Genomic DNA, 22,924 nt, shown 5'->3' with positions numbered 1-22,924 from the left:
CGAAAAAAAAAAGACGGAGAGTGTGAAATGAGGGGGGCTGGGAACGGGAACAGGAGCAAAAACCAAATGCTCCGACTGGGGTTCGAACCCAGGACCCTCGCATATCTGGAGCTGAAAAACTCCAATATAAGAACGATGTGATATTCCACTACACCACCGGAGCAAGTTTAGACGTCCATGGTGACGCGGTGGGGCTATATGGGGGGCGGCCAAGCGGGTCTGTGGCCGTGAGCAGCGCATCCAGTCCTCCCTTCGTGTCTTAATTACAACTACAGTTCTTTATCATCAATATGCTCGTTGAATGGCCCAGATGGGTATGGACTATGCATTTTACCCTCCCTAAGCTCGAAACCAGTGGATATATGTGTAATTGGAGTTACAGCCATAAGATACTCGACACAACACACGGGATGGCGAATGGCTGTATGGCATGCGGAAGATAAAGAATCGTACCTTGATGTATGCCATACAAACAAGTTGTTCCGGGCTTACTAGATCGTTAATGTGTCACCTCGGCTCGCCCACAGGGTTGGCTTTGCCTATACTACTACGACTTGGATACCATCAAGGGACATGAGGCAAAGGAGGCAATGATGAGGTGTACCCTGCCGGGTTTGAACGGACAACAAGATTGCAAACATTAGTCTGGACTGACGAATACCTCGGATAGCTTCTTTGAAACTGCTAACCGTTATTATTGCGATAGCACCCTAGATACCCTGGGTCCCGTCGTCATGTCGGTCACGACATGGCGTTGATAGCATTAACGTGATCCGTCACAATGCACTGCGCGTCACTCGAGCCGTAGTCTATCATTTCCGGCAAGTCACACGGTTAGCTGGCGAACCAACAAGGTGAGGGATAGGGACACAAGCATACAAATAGTGTACGAGTCGTCGTGGGTTTTGCCGGTGCTGATCGTGTCTCCCCACTGCCAGAAGAGATCCACGGCGTTCCCCTCGGAGCTGATGGCAGCGTCTTGCCATGGCTTCTCGTTCTTGCAGTGCTCGTTCTTTGAGCCGTCTGAATCGAAGCGACAGATACCCCATGTTAGTTTGCCTGGTCGCCGTTCCGCACCTTTGGTGCTGCGCACGGGGAATGCAGTTTTGGAGCAATGATGGGCTGGGCGAGGCGTACACTCTTCAAACAGGCAAGGCTTTCCGGCCTTCTTGCAGGCTGCAGCATGGTTCTTGACCCAGTCGGCACCGGCGCTCTTGAACTGGAGCCCTGTTTGAAATAAGCCAGGCGTCAGAATTTGGAACTGGTGTACGTGACAGCAAGCAAGACGCAAGACTCGCGTGGGGTAGGACAGCGCAAGCCATGCGTGTGAGCACGTACATGATTCGGGGTACCAGTGGAACGTTCCAAAGTCCAGCGTCTTGATCTCGAGGTTGCGGGCAAAGTCGACGCCCTCGATGTGCGAGTAGGGGTACAGGGTCAGGATGTTGCCCCCCGGCAGGCCGAAGCCCTCGTCGCCGAGGGAGACCATGTGGTCCGGGTCGAGGGACTTGACGTAGCGGGACGTCTCCTCGGCCCACTTGTAGATGACATCGGTGCTGCAGAACCTGCACCGGGGCTCGTTGGCCAGCTGCCACGAGAAGACGGCGGGGCTCTTGGCGTATCGGGAGACGACGGCCTGGATGTAGTTGCGGTACTGCTCCTGGGCCTTGGAGTTGGTGAACCATCCGTTGTGGTCGCCGCCAAAGGCGCTGGTGTAAGCTTTGATGCCACCAAAGTCGTCCCAATTGTTGACAAAGTTGATGATCAGCTTGATCCCCCGCTTCTCGGCCGAGGCGACCACGGCGTCGAGACGCTGCAGGCCGTTGGGGCCCGTGTTGATCTCGGAGCCGGAGGAGGAGAGATACTGGAAGTAGGGCGCCCCGTTCGTCGGCTTGGTGTTGACGTCGCTGAAGCCCCAGATCCTGAGCACCTTCAGCCCGGACCGGACAAGGTTGTCGAGGACCAAATCGACATCGGCTGGGTTCTCGAGGAACGAGATCCAGTACGAGTTGGTTCCCGCATAGTACTTGGTCACGCCGTCGATCTTGAACCTGAGGCCGTCCACCGAGGGAAAGGTGGAGTTGGCGGCGACCGCCGTCTCCCTCTCCTCAACCAGGCTGGCGGCGGCGGATGCAGCCAGGGAGAGCAGCAGAGCCGCTGTGGCACCGAGAAACTTCATTGTCGCGGCCGGTATGAGCTTACACGCAACGAGGAGGAGACAGACGACCCGAGGAAGGACGACGACGAGACGTGCATCTTGTCAATCTGTCGAGCCCGCCGACATGTGTTTATACCAGATTTGACCATGCTCTCCACTCGGTGGCATGCATTTGTATTCCCTACCACATTCGCACATTCGCGGCACTTGAAAGAGTCCACATTCGGCCCCTGTTGCCGTCCTCGAAAGGCAGGTGGGATTCTTGGGTTACCTGGGCCGAGGCAGTCGCTATCTATGGGTTGCCTGTCGGCGATCTACAACAGCAGGTGGCTGTCGGGAGAGGGGAAATGATGGATTCCGCTTGGAAGCCCAGGCAAGAAAAGGTGACGATGCCCGGCTTTATCGCCGGATGTGCTCATCTCGGCATAAAAGAGAAAAGGCATCACGAGTGCAATGCCCTTCTCCCGCCTCTCCACTAGTACACACAGCAAGCATTTCCAGGGTTCCCACAACGGTTTAGAGAAACGACTTGGCCAAATACCCTAGCACAGCACGTGTGGCGACCAGGGATAAGGGGCCAGGACGCGCTGCCCCATGCTGGATAGAGGTCAAGTGAGCGGCGGGGAAACGTTAGCGCTGTTCAAAGCCGGGGCAGACCAGGTTTTAGGTCAATCGAGGCCTGCGCAGCGGTGGGGCGTTCGTGCTGGGGGTGCTCGGACCTCATTGAATGCTCATCACGGCCGATTGCTCCTGTTCTGGCCTACTTTTTCATCCAACTTCCCACCCAGAAGAGAGACGACCTCGTCGTCGCATGAAGCGGACAAATTGCCGTCCCTGGGGCAGACAATCAGCTCGCGAATTAACCCCCGAATCTCGTGTCTGCTCGAGTCGTCAGCGCAATGCCGCTCAGGGTCAAGGCACGGCCACGACCCGAGCCAGGAAGCAGGCAGCGGACGCCGTCGCCGCTCGAGAAGATCGCAGAGTGCGAGCTGCCCGACATCAACGACAATGACAGCTTCCGTGTGGTCGTCAAGAAAGTCTCCATGTAGGGCACTCTTCCTTTCCTGGGGGGGTACTTGCCTGACCATGGGCGTGATGGCTGACCGACGTACGTCTCCTGCGGCGGGCAGCTACATCGCCGAGGTGGTTACTCTGCCTTGCTCGTTTGAGCAGCTCCGGACAACCGCAGCCGGCGACGGCCTTCGCTCCCTGGTCTCGCACCTGACGGCCGAGTGCAACAACAAGGCAATAGTCAATGCTCTCCTGTAGGTTCTCTTCGGCGACATCTCGGCGTGCACCCTCAATTGGGCTATCTGGGTGTGATGCGTGCCGTTGATGGGCCCCATGTGGGCTCCCTGTCCTGTGTTTGCGATACGTAATACGTGACGCGCCTTGAGTATACGCGATGGCTTCCCACCCCCCTCAAGCATTAAGCCCGGCCAATTTCCACAGCGCTGGAAACCAGCATCTTGGCTTGACCTAACCCCCTGCACCCCGCACTTTCTCCCACCTGTTCTATATCGCCAAGAGGACCCAGGGGAGACGCAGTCCAACATGCAAGATGCCGTTTGCTGACAAACTGCGCGGCCCGTCCCATTCGCTACCCACCATCACAGTGCGCTCAAGTGGCACTATACCATCAACTGTGAAAGCGGCGAGAAGACTCTCGGTGAAGCCCGTGCCAACGCATGCGAGATAGTGGCCTGGCGTTTCCTCACTCACCTTTCCGAGAGGGAGGCCGTCCAGTACTGCCTCTATGAGATCCCGGACTCGGAAGATGACGAGCACGACAGCAACAACAACAACAATGATAACGGCCCGGCCGACAATGGAAGAAGCCAGATGCCTTATGATGAGGAGAGTGGCTGCGTCAACCCTGACGAGACCACGGTTCTGCTGCCACAACTGCCACACTCGGCCTTGCCTGCCACCTCGGGTTCTGCTCGTCGCACGCCGTCTCGTCCGGGCAGCAGCGCCAAAAAGTACCAGCTGCTCCAGTCGCTCTCCCGCCTAACCATGACCATGGGCCGCGAGGACGATGACGACGAGGCCGTGGAGGACGACGAGGATCCCACGAGGGCCTTCATCTCACTCAACGCCCTTGAGATCGCCGCCATCGCAGACGCCAAGCGATTCCTTAGCCAGGACATTGTTCAGAAGATCGTCACGGGGATCTGGAACGGAGACATCATTTTCTGGGATGAGCTTTCGATCCACACCGTCAAGAAGCCTCGTTTCTACAGGCATAGCACTGCCGACCCCTATTCGCGGCTGCGTGTGCCCAAGTATCTGAAATCGTTCGAGGTCGTCTTCTTCGCCTCGTTCCTCTGTCTTTACTATGCCGTCTTGTACGAGCGCGACAGTAGCCGCATCACCCCTCTCGAAACGGCGCTGTACATCTGGTTTGCCGCTTTTTTCTACGACGAGATGAGCGAGCTGATGGATGCCGGGTCCATCTTTTACACGACAGACATTTGGAATCTTTTCGACATGATCATGCTCCTCATAGGCATTGTATTTGCCACACTGCGCGGCATTGGGCTCTATAACGGCGACCGATATCTGATCGAACTGTCATTCGACGTCCTCTCGCTCGAGGCTCTCTTCATGGTGCCCAGAATTGCCTCGGTCCTGAGTCTGAGTCCATACTGGGGTACCCTGTTACCATGCCTCAAAGCCATGCTCAAGGTAATTATTTCTCTGCCGTGTTCATATTTGTTTGTTACGTCTCTTCGTTAGCATGTTGACTAACGTCTCTGCAATCACAGGACTTCATCAAATTCATGGTGCTTGGTAAGTTTTCTCTTGAATGGCTAAAACGGCTGCGTTGACGGTGTGCTAACTTTTGCCAAAGTCGTCATCGTGTATCTCGGGTTCCTGACGACATTTTCTCTCATTGGCCGAGACCGATATCCCCTGGCCTCCATGACCATGATTTTAACCAAGATCTTTTTCGGGAGCAGCTACGTTGGCTTTGAGATAATGTCGGATATCGATCCGGTGTTCGGGCCTCCCCTCATGCTGATCTTCATCACGCTCAGCTCAATCCTACTCATGGGTTCGCTCACGGGTATGCTGAGCAACAGCTTCTCTCGCGTCATCAGCCACGCCCGCGAAGAGTACCTTTACGTCTACTCGGTATACGTGTTGGAGGCCTCGACCAGCAACCGGCTCACTCATTTCTACCCGCCCTTCAATCTCCTTGCCCTCATCATATTCCGCCCGCTGCGTCTCTTCCTCCCCTCTGATTCCAAGTTCCGCGCTGCGCGTATCTGGCTCCTCAAGGCCACTCACTGGCCCATCGTCGGTGCCATCAAGCTTTACGAGCTCATCCGCGGCCATCTCGACAAGATGGACGACTTTGCCGGCTTCAAGGGCCCTCGTGTGGATTCCAAGCGCATGCCCGCCTACAGGAAGCGGACGACTGGTCGCCCGGGCATGGGGAGGCGGCAGTCCCACGCCGGCTCCTACCGCCGGTCACCCCGCCCTGTCAGCTCGACCGAGTTCCACTCGGCCATGCCCCAGTTCCACAACGAGGACACCATGATCGACGTCCCGAGCGAGGCAGACGTCCGGATCCAGGAGCTGTCAATCAAGATCGACAGGCTCACGGAGCTTATCCTGTCCATGCAGGAGCAAAGACCGACCGGGGAGGTCCAGATATGAACAAAAGCCGGCTGTATGAGGCAGCGCGATCACTCAAAGTGTGCCCCTATGTGCTGCTGGTAAGCTATAGAGGTTTGGGATTGAGAGATGCATCAGACCGGATACTTGTTTCTGCTTTCCCTCGCCTTCCTCTGATATTCTGGGGTTTCCCGCTTTCGCCCGGGTTTCTGCTTTCTTTTCCCTGATTTCCTAAAACATGCTCCTTGTCTCTTCTTGTCAGTCTTTACTTCGGCCGCCTCTTCCAAAAGGTGCCATGTAGCATGCGACGCATGTTTGGTCATAAAAGCAATAACACCTGAATTATGCCTGCGGTATATCATGGCGCAGCCCGTGGGTCATTTGCGCACTTTTTAGTATCGATGTGAGGCGCCAACAGCGTCTGGGACGGCTGGCGCATCCAAGCCAGGCCCAATGTGCCGCTTAAGCCAGTCAAACAGGACATGGTGCCACTCGAGCGCGTTCTCGGGCCTTTGAACCCACTGGTTCTCGTCCGGGAACGTGAGCAGCCGGCTGGGTACGCCCATGACCTGCAGCGTCCGGAACGCGGCCAGCGCTTCCGTGACGGGGACGCGGCGGTCGCGTTCGCCGTGGATGATGAGCGTCGGCGGGGCCCGCGCACCGAGCTCGCTCGCGTCGTCGGCCAAGTCTTGCTGCTGCTGCTGCAGCTGCAGCTGCATTATTCCCGTGTCGAAGATGCCGTTCTGGCAAACGGCTGCCTTGAACTGCGGGTGGGATTTCCAGGCTGTCAGCGCTGAAATCGGGGTGGGCTCGCCAAAGGGCAGAGCATAAACCTCCTAGAGAGCTAGCAAATCATGCGGCGGATGACGAGGCTTACCTTGCGGGCGAGGGGCTGTCCCAGCATCCAGTTTACCATGTAGCCGCCAGAGCCGGCGCCGGCGATGGCAGCCCTGTCCATGTCGATGTAGGGGATATCCTTCAGGTACTCCATGCAGTTGGCGAGATCATTGTACGACCGGCCTCCCCATTCCCCAAACGTCTCTGTGGCGAAGTCGACGCCGAACCCGAGGCTGCCCGCGATATCGGGCAGGACGACGACGTAGCCTTGCTCGGCCAATACCGCTGGGTTCCACTACCCCGCGCGGCCGTTGGCATGAATTAGTTCTCCTGCGCCAGTTGTATATAAGTAATAAATAAAAAAAAGAAGAAAAAAGACTTACACTCAGGTGCCACATGTCATTGCTCGCACCCGCCGGCAGGTCGCCGTGCAGGAGGAGCACCAAGGGGTACCTCTTGTCCGCGTCGAAGTTGCTGGGCCGCACCACAAAGGCCCGGACGCAGTAGTCGCCCCCGCCCTCGAAGTACATCTCGGAGACCTGGCGGGCGCGCGAGAGGTCGAAGCGGACGCCGCCGCGGCGGTCTGGCCCCGCGGCTAGCGCGGCGGACTCGAAGCCGTCGTGGTCGAGGGCGCCGATGTTGTCGTAGCCGACGAGCTGGAAGACGCCGCCGCCGTCGGTGAGGCTGCTCGATGATACGAGAAGAAGCTGCTGGCCGGCCGTCGCCGGGGTTGTTGTTGTTGTTGTTGTTGCTGCTGCTGCTGCTGCTGCTCCTTTGGAGACGACGTGAAACCCGTGCACGCTCCCGACGCTGGGGCGGAACGGGAGGGTGGGGGCGACGGGGGCGTGGCCCTCCAGGGCAAGTCGGTGCAGCTCCACGCAGCCCGAGTCGGACGCCATGACGACGATGGACCGGCCGGACGGGTGGTACTCGAACCGCGACGGCCGCAGGTCCCAGTTGCACAGGACGTCGAACGCGGACAGGGAGGAGGGGTATGGATGGTCGGACGACAAGGTTGCGGACGGCGGCGCGTCGGCGTGGGCGATGAACAAACGCGTTTCGGGGTTGCAGGCGGCCGCCGGGACCTTGAGGAAGGCCAGCATGGCGCCGTCGGGCGAGAAGCGCAGGTTCGAGCAGCGCCCCTCTTGTGCGTGTTCCAGCGTGGTGATTTTGACGGGCTGCGGGCGTCGAGACGGCGGCACGTTGCCGCTGATGCCCAGGCCGGGCATGGGGTCCTCCTCGACGACGAAGGGGTCGATAGGCAAGAAGTAGACATCTGAGCAGGAAGAGATGCGGTTGCCACTCGCGGGTGGGCCTTGACGACTTGGGGCCAAGAAGGCAATACCCCTTGGGCCGAGATCGTAGGCGGCGCCGGCGTCGCCAAAGTCGTACGTGCTGCTGTCAGGGGCTTCCAGGTTCGTGCCGCGAAGGGCGTTTTGGAACGGCCCGGCCAGTTTCCATCTTCCGTACAAGTCCTTGACCAGCCTGGAATGCCAGATGGAATACTTGTCGGGCTTGGCGCATGTGCCGGGCTCGCACTTGTCAGCAAGCAATACGACGACAATAACAACAACATTGCTACAAGGAGGAAAGAAGGGGGGCCTCCAAGGGGCGAACTTACCTCTTGCATCTCCCATCCGTCGTAAATCCTGGCCGTGGATAAACTCTTGCTCACTGGGGCGCTGTTGAGCATGCTGCCATCGGGGGCCACCTTTGCGACAACGGCGCACGCCACCGAGCCGTCCTCGAGAGCGCAAAGCTTGAGCGCCCGGACGGGGGCTGGGATAACGCCAGCGACGTAGCGCGAGCCGATGCTTTCGGCCTCGGGCGTCGATGACGCAGGGCGCGGCATCATGACCCTCATCCGGGTTTCGCCATCCCCCCTGCCCCCTGGCGACAGACTCGAGCCACAGCAGGGGACCGGCGCCGGACGCGTGCTTGCCGCCGGGGATCCATACCGCGTCGTGGACGCCGGGGTCGCTGCTCAGGGTGTAGGTGTCGCCGGATTCGAGACTTACGACGACGAGGTCCTGTGCCGTCTCCCCGCCCCGTTCCTCACAGACACCAAATGCATGTCTCGAGACGGTGAAGAGAGCGAGGGAGCCGTCCTGGTTGGGGACGGCGACGCTGCGGCGCGGAGCGCTGAGGAAGGACTCTGGTGTGAGTTTCTGCTTGACCACCATTTTTGACGTGGCTGGTTATGTCCCTGCAACAACCTAAAGAATTTATTTCTCTATGACGAGCTAAAGAATTGATGGGGCCGTCCCGTTCCTCCCTTTTTGTCAAAACGTTCAGACTAGAAACAGCAGGCAGAACAATGGACGACGCCAATGGACGTCTGCCACGATAAAATCGATCCCTGCCGCATGGCTGCCAGCGAGATTCAGAGTGGCAACGGTGAGTGGCGGACTGACCCCGACTGTGGATTACGCAAGCTCTTCCAACTGGTGAGAACTGGTGAGCTTGACTTTATGCTGCGCGGCGGCCCGACGCTAGGTCGAGGAGGGGGCTGCGCTACCTGCCGTCCAATCGTGTTGTATTGTTGATGCTAACCGCCATTTACTTACACAGTATAGGTCCTACAGGCTAGATTTACTGCTGGGTTTGATCTCCGGGCTCGTTCCTATTCCTGATAATCGAAAGATTGAGCAGCACTGAGCAGGTACAGCGGCTCCTCCAGTTGTTGCAGCATCAGGCCGCCGCATAGATTAAACTTAAGCCACCAGTTGAAAGGGCAAGCATAATCCATATTCGTGCCAGTCCATGTTTACGTTTCCAAGAGCTTGTTTTCGGCTTTACCTTGAGCCTAATGGCAGATGACTTCCCGCCCCAGGCTAGACAGGACTTTAAAAGGCACCTTGGGTCTGCATTTAACCGGTTTCAACCAAAAGCAAATCACCCACTGCCAACATCACACACCGCGTTCCTACACTCTACTACCCAGCCATGGCCGTGTTGGGTGAGCAACCCGACTTTGCTCTCATCGAAAGGTCCTTTAAAGAAATCGGTCGACAACTCGGCCTGTTTGCCAACCTGCCTGCTGCAATAGGTGTGGACGCCGTCATGCAGCGACTGGACGAGATTGAGCACTCGTTCAGAACGCGATTTGACAATATTGAGACGCAAATGGAGGCTAGGTATGACTATGTGATGGATCGCATTTTGCAACCAAAATATGCATATGATTGACCAAAAGCGGCAGCAACTGGAACACGCTGGCGCGTGGAATGAACAAAATCCTGTGTCGAGGGCAGCATTTGCATCCCCTTCGAGGCCTCGCAACAAACGACTCCATTCCCCAGTTCCCACAGAAGTTGCAGGACATCGACAAAATGACCGGTAAGGCTCCAATAGGTTCCAGTTTTTGCACCCAAGGGGTTTTGTACCCTGCTAATGGTTGGGTAGAAGTCGAGTTTGATGCGGTCTTGCGTGCCTTGTGGCACCCTACTACAGGAACCGTAGCTGAAAAGCGGAAACGACTTGTGGCTGCGACCGGATTTGTTCTTGAACGCCGTGAATAGCTTCGCGTTCTAGGTGGCCGCAGGGAGCCGCAGTCGTGCGTCTCTACATAAAGTAATGCAATTCACCCGTCGCGGTTTGACCTTCTCAAATGCCATGGCTGTTGTCGTCTTGCTCGATACCACGAGCCTATACCTCCCCTTCCTTGGCAGGGCAATTTTTCAAGCGCAAAGGTTGCAAGATTAAACACTCATAAGCGGGCTAAAGATCTGCTGTGGCTGAGCAGCCAGCGAGCACATGTACAAGGTGATGAAGTATATATAAGCAAAAAAGATATATACAGAGAAGGCCCCTTCAGGAGATACCTAGGCGTCTAGGTATGCGGGTAATCTTGTCAAAGGCGCATGAACTGGCGACCGCCTACTGCAGAGCCTGGACGATGGCGTTGTAGTTGGCCTTGGCGTTGAAGCCGCTGTCGAACAGGAGCGGGTTGCCCTGGGGCCGCCACGAGTCCTGGTCGCGGACGCCCCAGACGGTGATGCCGACGCACGACTTGACGGCGAGGCAGCCCTTGGTCACGGCGGCGTAGTCGTTCGCGTTGTTGTTCTGGATGTCGAGCTCCGTGACGGCCACCTCCTTGACGCCCGTGTCGGCCAGGGCCTTGATGGCGCCCGCGAGCGCGCTGCCCTGCCCGGACTGCAGGTGGCCCTGCGTGCCGATGCCGTCGATGGGGATGCCCTGCGAGATCCACTTCTTGACGTTGGCCACCATGCCGCGCGTCAGCTTGGCGGCGTTGGGGCTGTCGAGGTTGTAGTCGTTGATGTACAGCACCGCGTCCGGGTCGGCCTTGCGCGCCGCCTCGAACGTGATGCGCACAAAGTCCTCGCCCAGCACCCGCGAGAAGACCGAGCTGCGGAGCGAGCCGTCCTCGTTGAAGATCTCGTTGAGGACGTCCTGGGGGCAGTCAGTATGGGTACTCTGCAAAAAAAAAAGAGAGCTGGTTTGTTGACGCCAAACTTACCCAGGCCCGGATCTTGCCCTTGTAGCGGCCCACGACTGCGGCAACGTGGTCCTGGATCACCTTGGTGAGCTCGGCCTTGTTGTTGATGTTGCTGACCCAGCCGGGGAGCTGCGAGTGCCACACCAGGGTGTGGCCACGGATCGACTTGTCGTTCTTGGTAGCCCACTGTTTGCCCATTCCCCCCCCCGCCGTCAGCTAGATTTCCTATTTTCTCGCCCCTCGTCCTTCTCAACTCTCCGGATCACGTACGTCAACCAGGTAGTCGGCCTGTCCCCAGTTGTACTGGCCCTTGCTCCTCTCGATCGACTCCCACTTCATCGAGTTCTCGGGCGTGACCTGGCCAAAGTTGCCCTGGATGACGGCGGCGTTCTTGCCCTGGCCGAGGCGGCCCTGGTCGGTGGCCGTGCCATAATACAGCTTCCCCTTGGCCTTCATGAGACGGTCGATGCTCTGGGCCGCCTGGCGCTCCACGAGCTCGCCGGCCTCGGGTGTCGGGGCCGCGAGGGCCAGGGGCAGGAGCAGAAGTGCGAATAGGCCCCTCATGTTGCCTGTGCTGTGACGAGTCGACTTTGTGTGCCTGGACCGGAGAAGTGTGAGATGCTTGAGCAGGTGAATGGATGAGTGCCCTGGGTAGCCGGGTCCTTCTTAGATGAGGGTAGCGTAGCTGGACGGGCCACTATATACATATATATATGTATATACATGCAGATACAGATACAGACACAGTCTATACACGAGCGGCTGAACGGCCTCCTCTCCTCAAGTGCAACGACGGATGCATTGCTCCTTTGGACCTCATGGGGCAGGGGTGGTGATGGAGGGGCCCCCAGCGTCACCAGCAGAGGCACAAGTCTGGATAGCCCACTTTCGTTTTGCGGAATTATTATTCTGCTCACTTCCAGCGGGGAAATCGGACCAAAACACGTCACGGCAATATCGACACAAACGTCCAGCGGCCCCTTTCATCAACCGAGCAGCCCGCGATGGTGTGTGGTGGCAGCAAAACGGCGCAGTGTGAGAGGCTCCGCTAGGGGAGGGTGTGGGAAGTGGACAAGGCGCGCGAGCCCCGCGCAACTGAACTGCCGGGCGAGGCGCGTCTGGGTGGTAGGTGGTTGAAACATGGGGTGGCATGCTTGGGCGCATTGTTCAATAATCCCCAATGCGGCAACCTCTCGGAGGTTTTTGCGCCGTTCCCATTCCTGTGTCCCGTACCGGCTGTATTGTATTGTACACATGTCAGCTCGCCTGCCAGAGTCTCGCACGCCAGGGCGGCCAATGGCCCTTGCATCATTATTCTGGACATTTTAGCCGCCCAGGCCAGGCCAGTAGGATATTTGGACTTTTGATATACGGACAGCACACCACCACCCCCGCCCCCAGTCTGCCCTGGCTCTACCCCAGTCCGCCCAGCAGAGGCTGCCAGATCGCCGCCCCCAAGGAGGCCTAAACAAACACCCAGATCCGCTCGTGGCCGGTGATCTGCCGTGGGCTTGGCTGGCAACGTCCCTGCAGCCGCAAACAGCCGGAACACAAGTTCCCGTCACTTACATCTCGGCGCACCTTTTCCCCATGGGGGTGGCTCTTCTGCTCCCCGGCTTCCGCTGCCGGACCTGGTGCTACGCCGGTGGATGCAACAGTACACACTTCCCGCCGCCTGCCAACATCGCCGTCTGCTCCGGCGCTGGTCGGGCGGGCGGAGAATTGCTATTCTCGATCGTGATCTAGCCGCCACCGAAACATACAGGATATTACGTACGTGCCCAAGAGGCGAAGTGCCTTCTGCCAGAGAAGCGAATGAGTGAGCGCTTCGTGGGCGTGGGCGATCAGGAACAGTATCTCCCGGCCCCCGGCATGCCCGGACAAACTACAAGGTAGGATCGCTGTTCGCCTGGACGGTAGGTAATTACCTCACGAGGCGTCGACCACGATGCCACGATGCATCTAAATTCGCCCCAATGAGCACTAATACCGCTACAATCCACGAGTCAACGCCAGGGAAGCCCCGCCGCCACCTTGCTAACATCATCTCGTCCCGAGTTTGTCGAGAGAAAAGCTCCGGACGCCGATTCGCCGGCCAAATTGCACACATTGCTCGCTTGCTGGATCGGCGGGAGACTATTCCGTGCCCTGCCAGGGTCAATATCGAGTCAATGTCCAAGCATGCACAGCCGGAAGGAACAATTCTCGGGAGGGGACTTGTGCCGCGTAAGTCTAACCTAGAGTCTTGGGGCTGGGCTGCAAATACCAGGAAGCTTCTTCGCCTCATTGTGTATACTCTGAGCGCAGCCAGTCCCTCGAGCGATATCTCCCAATAGTACGATGAGGGTTATTTCTTTAGCGACTAGGGAGAAGTCATTTCCTACATTTGGGGATTCATTAGGGATTCTTTGAGACCAGGTTGTCCAAAACAACTTGCACAAACTCATGGTTGGGTGCGTATATTCTACCGTGGGTGATTATACTGCCAAGGCTTTGCTACAGAAACCACCACTACACTTTTCACATAACTGATTGAACCCATCCTCACTACCAACAGCATCACTTAGCAACACCGACGGCGACCTAATTTGGTTACCACCCGAAGCATATCATCACCAGGCCAAACTAACAATGCTGGGATTCTCCATGCCGGATCAGACTCTAAAGGGGCTCCCGGCGCAGTGGCGGCGAGTCGCCGCCTCTGGGTTGCTTGGCATCGGGCGAGGGCCGACATCAGTGTTTGCGAAAACTGCTTGGCGCGGCATCGCGTCCAACCATGGCTCCTTTGTAGAGCAACACAGTAAGACTCCAGGTGGATGAACGGCAAAGTCGGCAGTGCAAGGTGGGCGCTTGGACGCCCATCCCAGTTCACGCCAATGGATCGGACGCCATTTCGTGGCTTGCGTGTACTTTCACGTGATTAGGCGACTCCGCCAGTTCCTGGGCGGCAGCTAGAGGCGTGGGCGGGCACCTGCAGCATTCCACCAGACAGTTCCGGCCTGCTGATTCGGTCGCCCGTACTTGCTTGGGGGCAAAGTCGTCATCTCGACCCCGTCACCTTGGAAGTCTGTCCCTTGAAGCCCTGGCCAGTTACCCCTCAGGCCGCAGAACAGAGACAAGAGCAGCCAGCGAATTCGACGAGAAGATACCTATACTTTGATTCCACGAGTGAACAAGAGGGGCGTTACCATCGACAAAACCAACCAAAGGGAAGCGATGGTAGGAACGCCGAACCCCCAAGATTGAACACCGCGGCAGCGTTTGTCGAGTCGCTAAATAAAAACAACCCCTCGCGCGGCCGCGCCTGGGCTTTCTTTGCATGCAACAGTCGCACCTCACCAACGACCAGCTCAAGCAGCTGAAGGAGGTGTTTGATATCATTGTGAGTGAGCAACGGACCAGCGAATGAGGCAAGCAAGAGGCGGGGAGACGGAAACTAAGAGAGAAGAAATGGAAATAATTGAAAAACGTCAAATTGGAGCTGGGTTTGTTGACAAGCAAAATTTGAATTGCGACTGCGACTGCGACTGTGCTCAATAGGATAAAGATGGAACCGGTAGGCTTCGAATTCCCACCCAGGCCTCAACTCCACCACGCACGCGAGTTTGCACTGCCACCACGCAATGCACTAGCAACGGCACATGAGCCAGTGCAGTGCAGCGAAGCGCTGCACCGAATCGGCTCATGTCCCCAGCCAGCCGCTTCTGTTCCAGGCGCTGACTAGAACATCAAAATAGGAAGCATCTCGGCCGAGGAATTTGCCGATGCTATGGAGTCGCTCGGCCTAAGCGCCACCGACGCAGAGGCCCAGGACATCATCGCCGACATTGACACCAACAAGGATGGCCAGATCGACTTTCACGGTAGGCTCTGATCTGGTCTGCCAAAATGAAAGCCAGGCGCTGACCACGTGCGACCACGTGCGACCAGAGTTCCTGCGGGCCATGGCACACCCCGAGACGAACCAGGCCCTGGACCCGAACTCGCAGAAGCACGATATAAATAAGGAGCAGAGGGAGCTCCTCCAGGCCTTCGAGGTCATAGACCAGGACGGCAGCGGCTCCATCTCGCCCGATGAGCTGCGCCGAGCCCTGCGCCATCTCGGCGACTTCTACACGGACGAGGAGATCACCGAGATGATCAACCATGCCGACCTGGACGGCAACGGATCCATCGACTGTAAGTTGCCCGTCAGTGGACTAACCCATAATACAAAAGGGTCTTGTCGCTAACACAATGGCAACAGACCAAGAATTTGTTCAGCTCATGTCGGCAAAGCAATAGGACCAAGGTACCTGGCCCCTTTTTGCGACAGCCACAACCCAGAATACCTTACCCAGGTGCCCCCAGATGCACACCCCCTAAGATATCCCCCACAGGGTTTTCAACCCTAGTTCTCTCAGCGCCTGATTGCACACCATGAGTGATGCTCGCTTCTTTCTGTCCTCGTCATGCCTCCGTTGCGGCGTTTCCCACGGGATATTGCTTGTTGTCACTTCCTGAAGGAAGCCATCGACGAGAATCTTCCGCGCCATGTTGAATTCATGTCTACCACCCTATCCTCTAGTTTGCTTCCCTATCACGACAGAATACTAAATGATGGCCGCGTTGAGGTTCTCATCGTATGCTGAGCCAATCTATATACGACTAAGCCTCTACAAGTCTGATAATCTAGCCCAAGATCAAAATAAAAATGGAAAGGACGAGGCCGTTGTGAGCCGGCAAACATGAAATTGCACCCAAGAAAGCGCCCCAACAAAGCTATGAAGCCTTCATCTATGGAGTCACCTTGGCTTCCCCCTGTGAGGTCGGGGGCGCGCTCTTCTCTGTGTCTTGGCTTTCATTCCCCGTGTTCACCTCCGAGTCGGCGGCGGCGGCGGCGGCGGCGGCGGCGGCGCCCTCCTTGGCCTTGGCCTCTTCGTCCCGTCTGGCGTTCATGGCCTCGGCCATCTGGGGGAAGAGCAGGCCCGGCGCGAAGGCGGCCAGGAGGGCCGAGGCGACGAGCATCATGACGCTGTCGAGCACGATGAAGGACGCCTCGTCCTGCATGATGTGGTTCCCCCACCCGCCCGCCATCTCGGCGATGCGGTAGACGCACCTCGCGAAGACGGCCGCGTACGCCACGGCCACGGCGCCCGCGAAGGCGCGGAACTTGCCGTCGCGCCAAAGCGCCGCAGCTTCCGCGTCGGCCTGCCCGGAGGCCACCCGCCGCCGCACGCGGAGGTAGAAGTCGGCCGACATGATGCCGAACGCGGCCAGCACCACGACCTGCAGGCAGATGCCGGCGATGATGGCGCGGTTCCCCGCGTTGACGAGGTCCAGGTTCGGCACGCCGTCGCCCGCCGACGCGCTGGCGGCCAGGGCGCCGCCGACGGCCTGCACCAGCAGGCACGACACGTCGGCCGGCACGAAGATGAGCGGGTACACGCGCGGCGGCACGCGCGACAGGGACGGCCCCAGGGCGAGCGTGACGTGCTTGAGCGTGAGGTAGATGGAGATGCAGATGAGGGTCGGGCCGAGCACGATGGCGCAGATCTGCGTCTCGAACGCGTGCTTGTTCCATGGGTTGTCGGCCAGCGCGACGCGGGCTCCGTAGCCTGGGGGAAAAGGAGAGGTATTTCGGTCAGTATTGATGTCACGTCATCCTCGCCGCCGCCCATCTTGAGATCCATGGAGAATGGGGCAATCCAAACTCACCCGCAAGCTCCAGCGCGCACCCGGCGGTCAGGAAGGCCATGTAGCTCCACGTCTTCTTCCACGTCCCCAGCACGAGCGCCACGATGATGCACAGCCCAAAGCCGATGGCGAAGAAGTAGTTGGCGCCCCGGTTGGGATAGTAGCCCAGCGTCGTCAGCTGGACGGGGCAGAAGGCGCTGACCTCATCGCATCGCCGGTACGCTCGGCCTCCCCCCGCGCCGAGGGTGGTGTTTGGCGGCGCCGACATTGAAGGCCTTCGGGATGCCCGCCGTGGTGGCTTGATGAAGTCCCTCGCAAAAGGAGAGAGGATTGTGGAACTAAATAAAGAAGAGAAACGCAAAGAAAAGAAAAGAAAAACTGGTCCTAAAGATTAATAGATAGCGACAGGAGCTGGCTGGGGCAAGCACTGTGTGGGCGCCGGCAGGTCATCGACGTCTGCCTTGGGGTCCCTATACGGTTCGGCGTGAGCGGTGATAAGGAATGGAAACCAGGTTGGCAGCATGTGTAGGATTCTCAACACCGATGCGCTCTCTGGGGCATGTATGTATGTATATACATCGATGGCCGGCGAGCATGTCAGCGTTTCCGGGGGTTGTCAGCTATCCACTGCCCACCCAACCCACATCCCGGCCTGCTGCCGCAATATTGCGCCGTTTAAGGACCATCCCTCCCTGCCCGACTCTCCGGGTTCGCCCCTTGTGTCCCATAATCCCGGGCCAGCCACGAGGCGAGCATGGATGGGACCCTAATCAGGAACGCGCCGCCATGCCCGTGTTTATCTGCTAGCACTCGTCTTTTTTTTTTTTTGGGTTGTTTTCGCCCATTTGAGCCGCTGTGGTAACCGGTTGACAGGCAAACTACGACCTTCACACCGGAAACCCACAGGGATCATGACAGGGCGGGACCCCAATCTGTTGGGACGAGAAACCACTCAAACAGGTGTCTTTCGTCCGAGAGGTCGGATCAGAGAGGAGGGGACGGTGTCCGCCAAGAGAAGCGTTATTTTAGCGATACGGAGTACGAACCCTAAAGTACGATGAAATACGCCGAAGCTGGTGGCCTAGAACCCTTGGCTACTGTGCAAACGAGCAACTACTTCGGGTTAGCTTGGAGTCTGGTAGGTTGTGGTTGTGCCGGGCCACGTTTTTTAAGGAATTGAGCCTCGATGCGATTCGTCCGAACTCCGGTCCGCTGGTTGCCGCTGTCGTGCCGAAATCGTTCATGTTGCATTCCGATGCCATTGAGATGCCATACCACCTCGGACACCTACGTTTTCTACACCCCCGTCTAGACTTTTTACACCATGACGACGAACTGCGGGTTCCCCCCTCACTCCTTGCCTCCCAAGTACCGATACACCACACTAAAGTCCCTCCCCCGACAGTCCTCCCTCGCGTCGGCCCCGTCGTAGACCTCCCTCGTCTTCTCGGCCAGCTCCAGCCTGGCCCCGGCCGCTTGGGCCGCCGAGATGGCCAGCCCCAGATCCTTGCGCATCAGCGCGAGCCCAAAGCCGCCCGCGTAGTCCCTGCCCGCGGGGCTGGCGGGGCAGACGCCCGGGACGGGGTTGTTGACCTCGGTGGGCCAGCAGCGGCCCGTCGAGGCGTTGAGCACGCCCGCCAGCACGGCCGGGTCGAGCCCGGCGCGCACGCCCATGTTCATGGCCTCGGCCGCCGCCACGTTGGCCACGGCCAGGAGGTAGTTGTTGGCCAGCTTGGCCGCGAGGCCGGTCCCCTGCCCGCCGCAGCGCAGCACGCGCCGGCCCATCTTGAGGAGTGTGGGTTCCGCCCGCCCGGCCAGCCCGTCGTCGGCCGACCCGAGCATGAAGGTCAGCGTGCCCGCGGCCGCCCCGACCACCCCGCCCGACATGGGCGCGTCCACGAGCGCCGCCACCGCCGCCCCGCCCGTGCCCGCCGCCACCAGCGCCGCCACCTCTTGCGACGAGGCCGGGTCTATAGTCGAGCAGTCGATGAAGAGCCGGCTCGGCTGCGTCTGCGGTAGGGATTGTAGGTGCGAGACTATGGACGCGTAGACGGACTTGACGTGGCTCGGTTCGGGGAGCACGGTGATGACGGTGTCCTGTATCGTGTAAATTGCCGCCAACCTGGTTAGCACCTAGCTTGCCGTGTCTCCATTTCTTGTTTGCCTTGCACCAAAGCCCCGCTTACCGCATCCGTCGACGCCGCCTCCGCGCTCTCGGCCAGCTCCACGGCGGCGCCCCCAGCCTGTGACGGTGACGCCGCCTTCATCTCGGCGGCCAGCTTCCGCATGGCGTCGCGGTTGATGTCGAAGAGCCGGACCGTGTCCGATGGCGGGAGCTTGGACTGTAGGTTTCTGGCCATCTGGTAGCCCATCTGGCCGAGCCCGATAAAGCCGTACGTGTCGAGCCGGCGCGCCGTCGAGGAGAAGGCCCTCGTTGCCGACGACGCCCTGACATGGCGGAGCGCCCGCGGCGAGAGCGTCGATCTCATGTTGCTGCGACCTGTCGGGCTGGATGGAGTGTGTGCTGTAGCCTAGTAAGAAGGAGGAGCAGGTTTTAAATACATGGATCGAATGACCCTTCGGGTCAAAGGGCTTTTTTTTTTCAAGCGCATGTCGCCCGTCAGCGTTTATGTAGGTACCGGTCTGTCCCTCGAAACTAACTGCACCGCCAAGTCTTAGGCCGAGGCCGGGGTCGCTCGAATGCGGGGAAAGGTGCGGGTGGGCGTTGAGCCGGTCATTGCCGCACCCCAGACTTTGGGGTGCGCTGGGTCCTCCACTTGGGTGTCCCATGGCTTCCAACTGTCATCCGAACGACACAGCTCCTGGTTGATTGTGCTCACAGAGGCCACCAAAAACGAGAGTAAAAGGATGGAATATTATATCAAAGTACAGGTGGTGCCTAAATGTCTTACAACCCCGGGTGCTCCTAAATAAAATGCGCCTCCGTGAGGGCTTGTGCCAAAGAAAGACTGCCGAGGGCACGAGCCCGATCAAACGCCAGCCATTCAGCGGCCAAGAAGGAAAGGAAAGATAGAGGGGGTATGTGCAAATAAACTTATACAAATGGAATAAATGGCCCAAAAAAATCAAGGAAAATCATCACAGCCGACCTCCCAAAGCCTCTGTGCCGCCGCTCTCGCCTTTTCGATCCCACCTGTCCGTACCCAAGGATGCCCCTGCGCCCATGCGTGTTCCGACCTCGAGAGATACACATCACAGCAGGCCGAACACGTACGGTGCCAATGCGCTAGCAGCTCTGTTGGGACCTTGTTAGTAACAATGACGTGGGAGATTCTGGAATCAAAGCGAATCTGTGCTTACCCGACTGCCAGAGTGGCGCCAAATCCGAAAAGAGCCCGCTTCCGCACCCGGTCCCGCTTCTCCTCAGCCGCCGTCTTGGTCTTCTTTGCCCTGGGAGCCTCCGAGACTTCACCCGGAACAGCATCTTGCGCACTTTCTTCCTGCTCGCCCACAGAAATGTCCTCGATTTTGCGCTTGTCCTTGGTGGGCTCAAGCTGGCTGGGGCCGGTCGTTTCCGTCATGCTTTCGGCAGCCGCCCTGACCATTTCTTTTGCTTCAGCCAGCATGCGTGCCGTCTCCTCGGCTGAAGGCGGCTGGCCGGCTACTGGTAGCTCAACCTCGAAGTTGGTGTGCCGCGTTTCCACACCGTCTGCATCAATTTTAATGTCCTGGTCAACTATGATCTTGACCTTGGGCTCCTCAGCAGTCTCAAGCACCGCTGCGCCGTCCTGCTCAATGCTCTCCTGGGGAGTATCATGGTCCGGGTGGTCATGCTCTAGGGATTCCACGATGGTGTCTTCGGCGACCGGCTTAAGGGCTGGAACCGGGACCGGAAGCACCGGAACGGCACCGAGCGGAGCATTCGATAGTGACGGCGAGACCGAGGCCTTGGCGCTGCTTTCCTCGGAGGATGGATAGTGTAGTGTGGCCGCCTTGGTCGCCCGCTTTCGAGGGCTCGCCTGTGCGCGCCTGGTCGTCGGCAACTTTGATGGGCTTGCCGAACGACGGGAGCGTAGGGTTCGCGGAAGCGATGTCGGCGTAGGTGGAGAAACGAGGCCGCTTTGGAAGTATTTGGGTGGCTCCGCAATAATCTTGTTGGTTGCCGGGGTTTGCGTGGACTGGGAGCCCGCGACTAGGATGTCGGTGGGATCTAGAAGCGCGGCGATCCATGGCTGAATGCCATACTCGCTGGCGAGGACCATTGCCTGGTCCGGCGAGATCCACACATTGCCGGCCGTCTCTTCGGGGCTCGTCGTCGAAAGTGACTTCACGTACTGGCGCTCGGCCTCCTCCTCTTCGGCTCTAGCATATGGGAACGTAGCCTTGAACATTCCCGTCGCCGAGACGAAGCCATCAGAACTGCGGCGCATGAGAAAGTAGCTGCTGGGACTGCCCTTGCTGAAAATCCCCGACATTATTCCCTTGGGCAGCGGCGCACGAAGGTGTGCATAGTCGAAGACACTCGGTTTAGGTGAGCCGGAATCGACATGTCGCGCGTTCAGTTTGGTCTGGCCTAGGGCCCGGCGACCAAGGAGATCCGCGTCTATTGCCAGTGCAGAGATTGTGTTAGAAGGCCGTATTCTCTAGCATGGTGTATGATATGCCAGCTCGGCTCAGCCGTAGACGTGGTGTTCTCTTACAGTCAGGAACATCCTCAATGAGGTAAGGGTTCTGCTTATCAGGCAGAGATCTAGGCGCCATCGTGATTGCGGCGTTGGGCCAAGAGTCTTTGGCAAGCTGCTGGACGGATGGGTGCCTGAAGGCGCATTAGCTTTCTGAGGATGCTGGCGACGCGCAATCCAATCGACCGGCTTATCATCTCCAGCGCATCGTAGGAATTCGAAAGCAAGCAATGCCAGAGGCTGGAAATCTCAGGCTCGTAGGCTGGCAAAGCTTTCAGTCGTCGTCGGTCGATGCGCGAACTATTGGAGGTCGCTTGGGCCAAGTCGCGCGCTCCAGGATCAGGGAGAGGAGAAAAGCAGTGACATGGAAAAAACGGGCAGGTCCTACCGATCAAGCAAAAGAACGGCTGCAACCACAAAACAGCGAATAAAGATACCAAGGGAAACCGATGAAAGAGAAAGAAGCCGTCACCAGACTCTCCTAGTCGAGAGGGTCCAAAGGGTCTAGGTGTTGAGGAGGACGACAGGATGGGACTCGAGAAGTGTCAGATCGAGAAACTGGGGGTCCTGTTGAACGAGAGTGGAGCGAAAGCCGGGGGAGGGCGAGCCGTCACGATTTGTAGAGAGCGTCATCCAATTCAGGCTTAGCGCGCTGTGGGAAAGCAAGGGCCCACCTGCAGACAGGCCCCGCCGACGCGCCGCCAATCGCGCGACGGGATGCACGTTAAGCCAATACTTGGGAAATTTGCGACTCTGGTGCGTTTAATGAGACTTGGTTGCCGACCCGCGCGAGTGCCAGAGTCGCGCATTAACAGCCGGCCTGGTCAACATATATGTCCGTCCGTAAACGGACCCCAGCGCGCAGGCCGAACCCATTCGTCCCCCCGTGGACCAGACGCCCCCACACGCATTTCATCTGACCCCTGGTTGCCTTTCTCCTGACCAGCACCCGCCCGTGTTTGCTGCTGCCAGGTTGTGCTTCGACGCACGCCGTAGGGCAGAGAGCTTGCAGCTCGCCTGACCCATCTGTCGACAATATCGTTGTTCTGCTTCCCGGAGCGAACATGGACGGCCCCTAGACCAAGGTAGGTGACCAAGGTAGGTGACCAAGGTAGGTCGGTTGGTTACCCGCACGCAATCTCGAACGCGACTGTGGATTGCCCACGTCGCGGCCAGCTCAATGGAGCTTCGACGAGGCGGGGTCTGGTTCGCGCATCACCCGCTCTAGAGCGCGCCACCACAGTCCCTGTGGCCGTGCCATGCAATGTCATGGCCGCCACGCATATCGCTATTGGACAAGACTGCAGCCAGGACTGCAGCCAGGACCACAAGCATCCAGACAGCACGCTCTTCTTTCCGCCCCTAACTTTGCTCATGAGGGGGAGATGCACCCAGCCAAATCCTGTGATTCTCTTTGAAAGCTTGCCAAGTCATTTCCGTCACAAAGCTATGGATGTTGGATTTGCACATAATATACAAGCATATACCTGTCGTCGAGAGCATGCCGAAATTCTCACGCAACCACAA

The 22,924-nt window shown here is 58.4% G+C and overlaps 9 protein-coding genes and 1 non-coding gene across 11 annotated transcripts; 3 read left to right on the top strand and 7 right to left on the bottom strand.

Moving 5' to 3' along the window:
• Positions 1-67: 67 nt before the first annotated feature.
• GGTG_20070 lies at positions 68-163 on the bottom strand. Its single transcript has one exon. It is a non-coding gene; the product is annotated as a tRNA-Ile (tRNA).
• Positions 164-586: 423 nt separating this feature from the next.
• GGTG_04061 (mannan endo-1,4-beta-mannosidase 1) lies at positions 587-2,386 on the bottom strand. Its single transcript, XM_009221851.1, has 4 exons — positions 1,339-2,386; positions 1,138-1,227; positions 880-1,023; positions 587-809 (listed from the first exon to the last, which is right to left on the bottom strand). The coding sequence occupies exons 1-4, from the start codon at positions 2,177-2,179 to the stop codon at positions 742-744; spliced, it is 1,143 nt and encodes a 380-aa protein (XP_009220115.1). The 5' UTR covers positions 2,180-2,386; the 3' UTR covers positions 587-741.
• Positions 2,387-2,934: 548 nt separating this feature from the next.
• On the top strand, positions 2,935-6,136 carry GGTG_04060 (hypothetical protein). The gene is made up of 5 exons (XM_009221850.1): positions 2,935-3,203; positions 3,289-3,423; positions 3,775-4,846; positions 4,927-4,951; positions 5,013-6,136. Exons 1-5 carry the CDS (start codon positions 3,058-3,060, stop codon positions 5,822-5,824), a joined length of 2,190 nt encoding a protein of 729 aa, XP_009220114.1. The 5' UTR covers positions 2,935-3,057; the 3' UTR covers positions 5,825-6,136.
• On the bottom strand, positions 5,782-8,888 carry GGTG_04059 (hypothetical protein). The gene is made up of 4 exons (XM_009221849.1): positions 8,241-8,888; positions 7,003-8,133; positions 6,660-6,914; positions 5,782-6,546 (listed from the first exon to the last, which is right to left on the bottom strand). Exons 1-4 carry the CDS (start codon positions 8,481-8,483, stop codon positions 6,175-6,177), a joined length of 2,001 nt encoding a protein of 666 aa, XP_009220113.1. The 5' UTR covers positions 8,484-8,888; the 3' UTR covers positions 5,782-6,174.
• A 677-nt stretch (positions 8,889-9,565) lies between these two features.
• GGTG_04058 (hypothetical protein) lies at positions 9,566-10,191 on the top strand (the record flags this gene model as incomplete). The annotated part of the gene is made up of 3 exons (XM_009221848.1): positions 9,566-9,756; positions 9,822-9,958; positions 10,154-10,191. The coding sequence occupies 3 exons, from the start codon at positions 9,566-9,568 to the stop codon at positions 10,189-10,191; spliced, it is 366 nt and encodes a 121-aa protein (XP_009220112.1).
• A 149-nt stretch (positions 10,192-10,340) lies between these two features.
• GGTG_04057 (hypothetical protein) lies at positions 10,341-11,809 on the bottom strand. The gene is made up of 3 exons (XM_009221847.1): positions 11,349-11,809; positions 11,100-11,264; positions 10,341-11,032 (listed from the first exon to the last, which is right to left on the bottom strand). The coding sequence occupies exons 1-3, from the start codon at positions 11,640-11,642 to the stop codon at positions 10,499-10,501; spliced, it is 993 nt and encodes a 330-aa protein (XP_009220111.1). The 5' UTR covers positions 11,643-11,809; the 3' UTR covers positions 10,341-10,498.
• Positions 11,810-14,052: 2,243 nt separating this feature from the next.
• GGTG_04056 lies at positions 14,053-15,789 on the top strand. 2 transcript variants are annotated; one of them, XM_009221845.1, is made up of 6 exons: positions 14,053-14,297; positions 14,407-14,460; positions 14,619-14,634; positions 14,816-14,941; positions 15,009-15,257; positions 15,325-15,789. In XM_009221845.1, the coding sequence occupies exons 1-6, from the start codon at positions 14,295-14,297 to the stop codon at positions 15,360-15,362; spliced, it is 486 nt and encodes a 161-aa protein (XP_009220109.1). In that variant the 5' UTR covers positions 14,053-14,294; the 3' UTR covers positions 15,363-15,789. The 2 variants fall into 2 exon arrangements, with proteins under 2 accessions (XP_009220109.1, XP_009220110.1); XM_009221846.1 differs by having other exon boundaries at positions 14,407-14,634.
• GGTG_04055 (hypothetical protein) lies at positions 15,524-17,764 on the bottom strand. The gene is made up of 2 exons (XM_009221844.1): positions 16,776-17,764; positions 15,524-16,675 (listed from the first exon to the last, which is right to left on the bottom strand). Exons 1-2 carry the CDS (start codon positions 17,020-17,022, stop codon positions 15,855-15,857), a joined length of 1,068 nt encoding a protein of 355 aa, XP_009220108.1. The 5' UTR covers positions 17,023-17,764; the 3' UTR covers positions 15,524-15,854.
• GGTG_04054 (3-hydroxyisobutyrate dehydrogenase) lies at positions 17,746-19,367 on the bottom strand. Its single transcript, XM_009221843.1, has 2 exons — positions 18,941-19,367; positions 17,746-18,851 (listed from the first exon to the last, which is right to left on the bottom strand). The coding sequence occupies exons 1-2, from the start codon at positions 19,241-19,243 to the stop codon at positions 18,105-18,107; spliced, it is 1,050 nt and encodes a 349-aa protein (XP_009220107.1). The 5' UTR covers positions 19,244-19,367; the 3' UTR covers positions 17,746-18,104.
• A 242-nt stretch (positions 19,368-19,609) lies between these two features.
• GGTG_04053 (hypothetical protein) lies at positions 19,610-22,028 on the bottom strand. Its single transcript, XM_009221842.1, has 4 exons — positions 21,786-22,028; positions 21,416-21,531; positions 20,076-21,318; positions 19,610-20,010 (listed from the first exon to the last, which is right to left on the bottom strand). Exons 2-4 carry the CDS (start codon positions 21,474-21,476, stop codon positions 19,968-19,970), a joined length of 1,347 nt encoding a protein of 448 aa, XP_009220106.1. The 5' UTR covers positions 21,477-21,531; positions 21,786-22,028; the 3' UTR covers positions 19,610-19,967.
• Between the last annotated feature and the right edge of the window lie 896 nt (positions 22,029-22,924).

Source organism: Gaeumannomyces tritici (genome assembly GCF_000145635.1).
Source record: "Gaeumannomyces tritici R3-111a-1 unplaced genomic scaffold supercont2.2, whole genome shotgun sequence".
NCBI classification, from domain to species: Eukaryota; Fungi; Ascomycota; class Sordariomycetes; order Magnaporthales; family Magnaporthaceae; genus Gaeumannomyces; species Gaeumannomyces tritici.
This window is presented reverse-complemented; position numbering and strand designations above follow the sequence as displayed.

Coding starts and splice junctions, on each gene's coding strand:
- GGTG_04055 (XM_009221844.1), bottom strand. CDS start 17,022: ATGTCGGCGCCGCCAAACACCACCCTCGGCGCGGGGGGAGGCCGAGCG. Junction 16,676..16,775: donor GTGCGCGCTGGAGCTTGCGG/GTGAGTTTGGAT, acceptor CTTTTCCCCCAG/GCTACGGAGCCCGCGTCGCG.
- GGTG_04053 (XM_009221842.1), bottom strand. CDS start 21,476: ATGGCGCCTAGATCTCTGCCTGATAAGCAGAACCCTTACCTCATTGAG. Junction 21,319..21,415: donor CATTGAGGATGTTCCTGACT/GTAAGAGAACAC, acceptor CACTGGCAATAG/ACGCGGATCTCCTTGGTCGC. Junction 20,011..20,075: donor GGCGCCACTCTGGCAGTCGG/GTAAGCACAGAT, acceptor AGGTCCCAACAG/AGCTGCTAGCGCATTGGCAC.
- GGTG_04059 (XM_009221849.1), bottom strand. CDS start 8,483: ATGAGGGTCATGATGCCGCGCCCTGCGTCATCGACGCCCGAGGCCGAA. Junction 6,915..7,002: donor ATGACATGTGGCACCTGAGT/GTAAGTCTTTTT, acceptor CGCGCGGGGTAG/TGGAACCCAGCGGTATTGGC. Junction 6,547..6,659: donor GACAGCCCCTCGCCCGCAAG/GTAAGCCTCGTC, acceptor TCCCACCCGCAG/TTCAAGGCAGCCGTTTGCCA.
- GGTG_04057 (XM_009221847.1), bottom strand. CDS start 11,642: ATGAGGGGCCTATTCGCACTTCTGCTCCTGCCCCTGGCCCTCGCGGCC. Junction 11,265..11,348: donor AGGCCGACTACCTGGTTGAC/GTACGTGATCCG, acceptor ATGGGCAAACAG/TGGGCTACCAAGAACGACAA. Junction 11,033..11,099: donor AGGGCAAGATCCGGGCCTGG/GTAAGTTTGGCG, acceptor GACTGCCCCCAG/GACGTCCTCAACGAGATCTT.
- GGTG_04060 (XM_009221850.1), top strand. CDS start 3,058: ATGCCGCTCAGGGTCAAGGCACGGCCACGACCCGAGCCAGGAAGCAGG. Junction 4,847..4,926: donor GCCTCAAAGCCATGCTCAAG/GTAATTATTTCT, acceptor CTGCAATCACAG/GACTTCATCAAATTCATGGT. Junction 4,952..5,012: donor CATCAAATTCATGGTGCTTG/GTAAGTTTTCTC, acceptor CTTTTGCCAAAG/TCGTCATCGTGTATCTCGGG.
- GGTG_04054 (XM_009221843.1), bottom strand. CDS start 19,243: ATGAGATCGACGCTCTCGCCGCGGGCGCTCCGCCATGTCAGGGCGTCG. Junction 18,852..18,940: donor AGGCGGCGTCGACGGATGCG/GTAAGCGGGGCT, acceptor TACACGATACAG/GACACCGTCATCACCGTGCT.
- GGTG_04056 (XM_009221845.1), top strand. Junction 14,942..15,008: donor TGGCCAGATCGACTTTCACG/GTAGGCTCTGAT, acceptor ACGTGCGACCAG/AGTTCCTGCGGGCCATGGCA. Junction 15,258..15,324: donor CGGCAACGGATCCATCGACT/GTAAGTTGCCCG, acceptor CAATGGCAACAG/ACCAAGAATTTGTTCAGCTC.
- GGTG_04061 (XM_009221851.1), bottom strand. CDS start 2,179: ATGAAGTTTCTCGGTGCCACAGCGGCTCTGCTGCTCTCCCTGGCTGCA. Junction 1,228..1,338: donor CCACTGGTACCCCGAATCAT/GTACGTGCTCAC, acceptor TATTTCAAACAG/GGCTCCAGTTCAAGAGCGCC. Junction 810..879: donor CGACGACTCGTACACTATTT/GTATGCTTGTGT, acceptor CGGAAATGATAG/ACTACGGCTCGAGTGACGCG.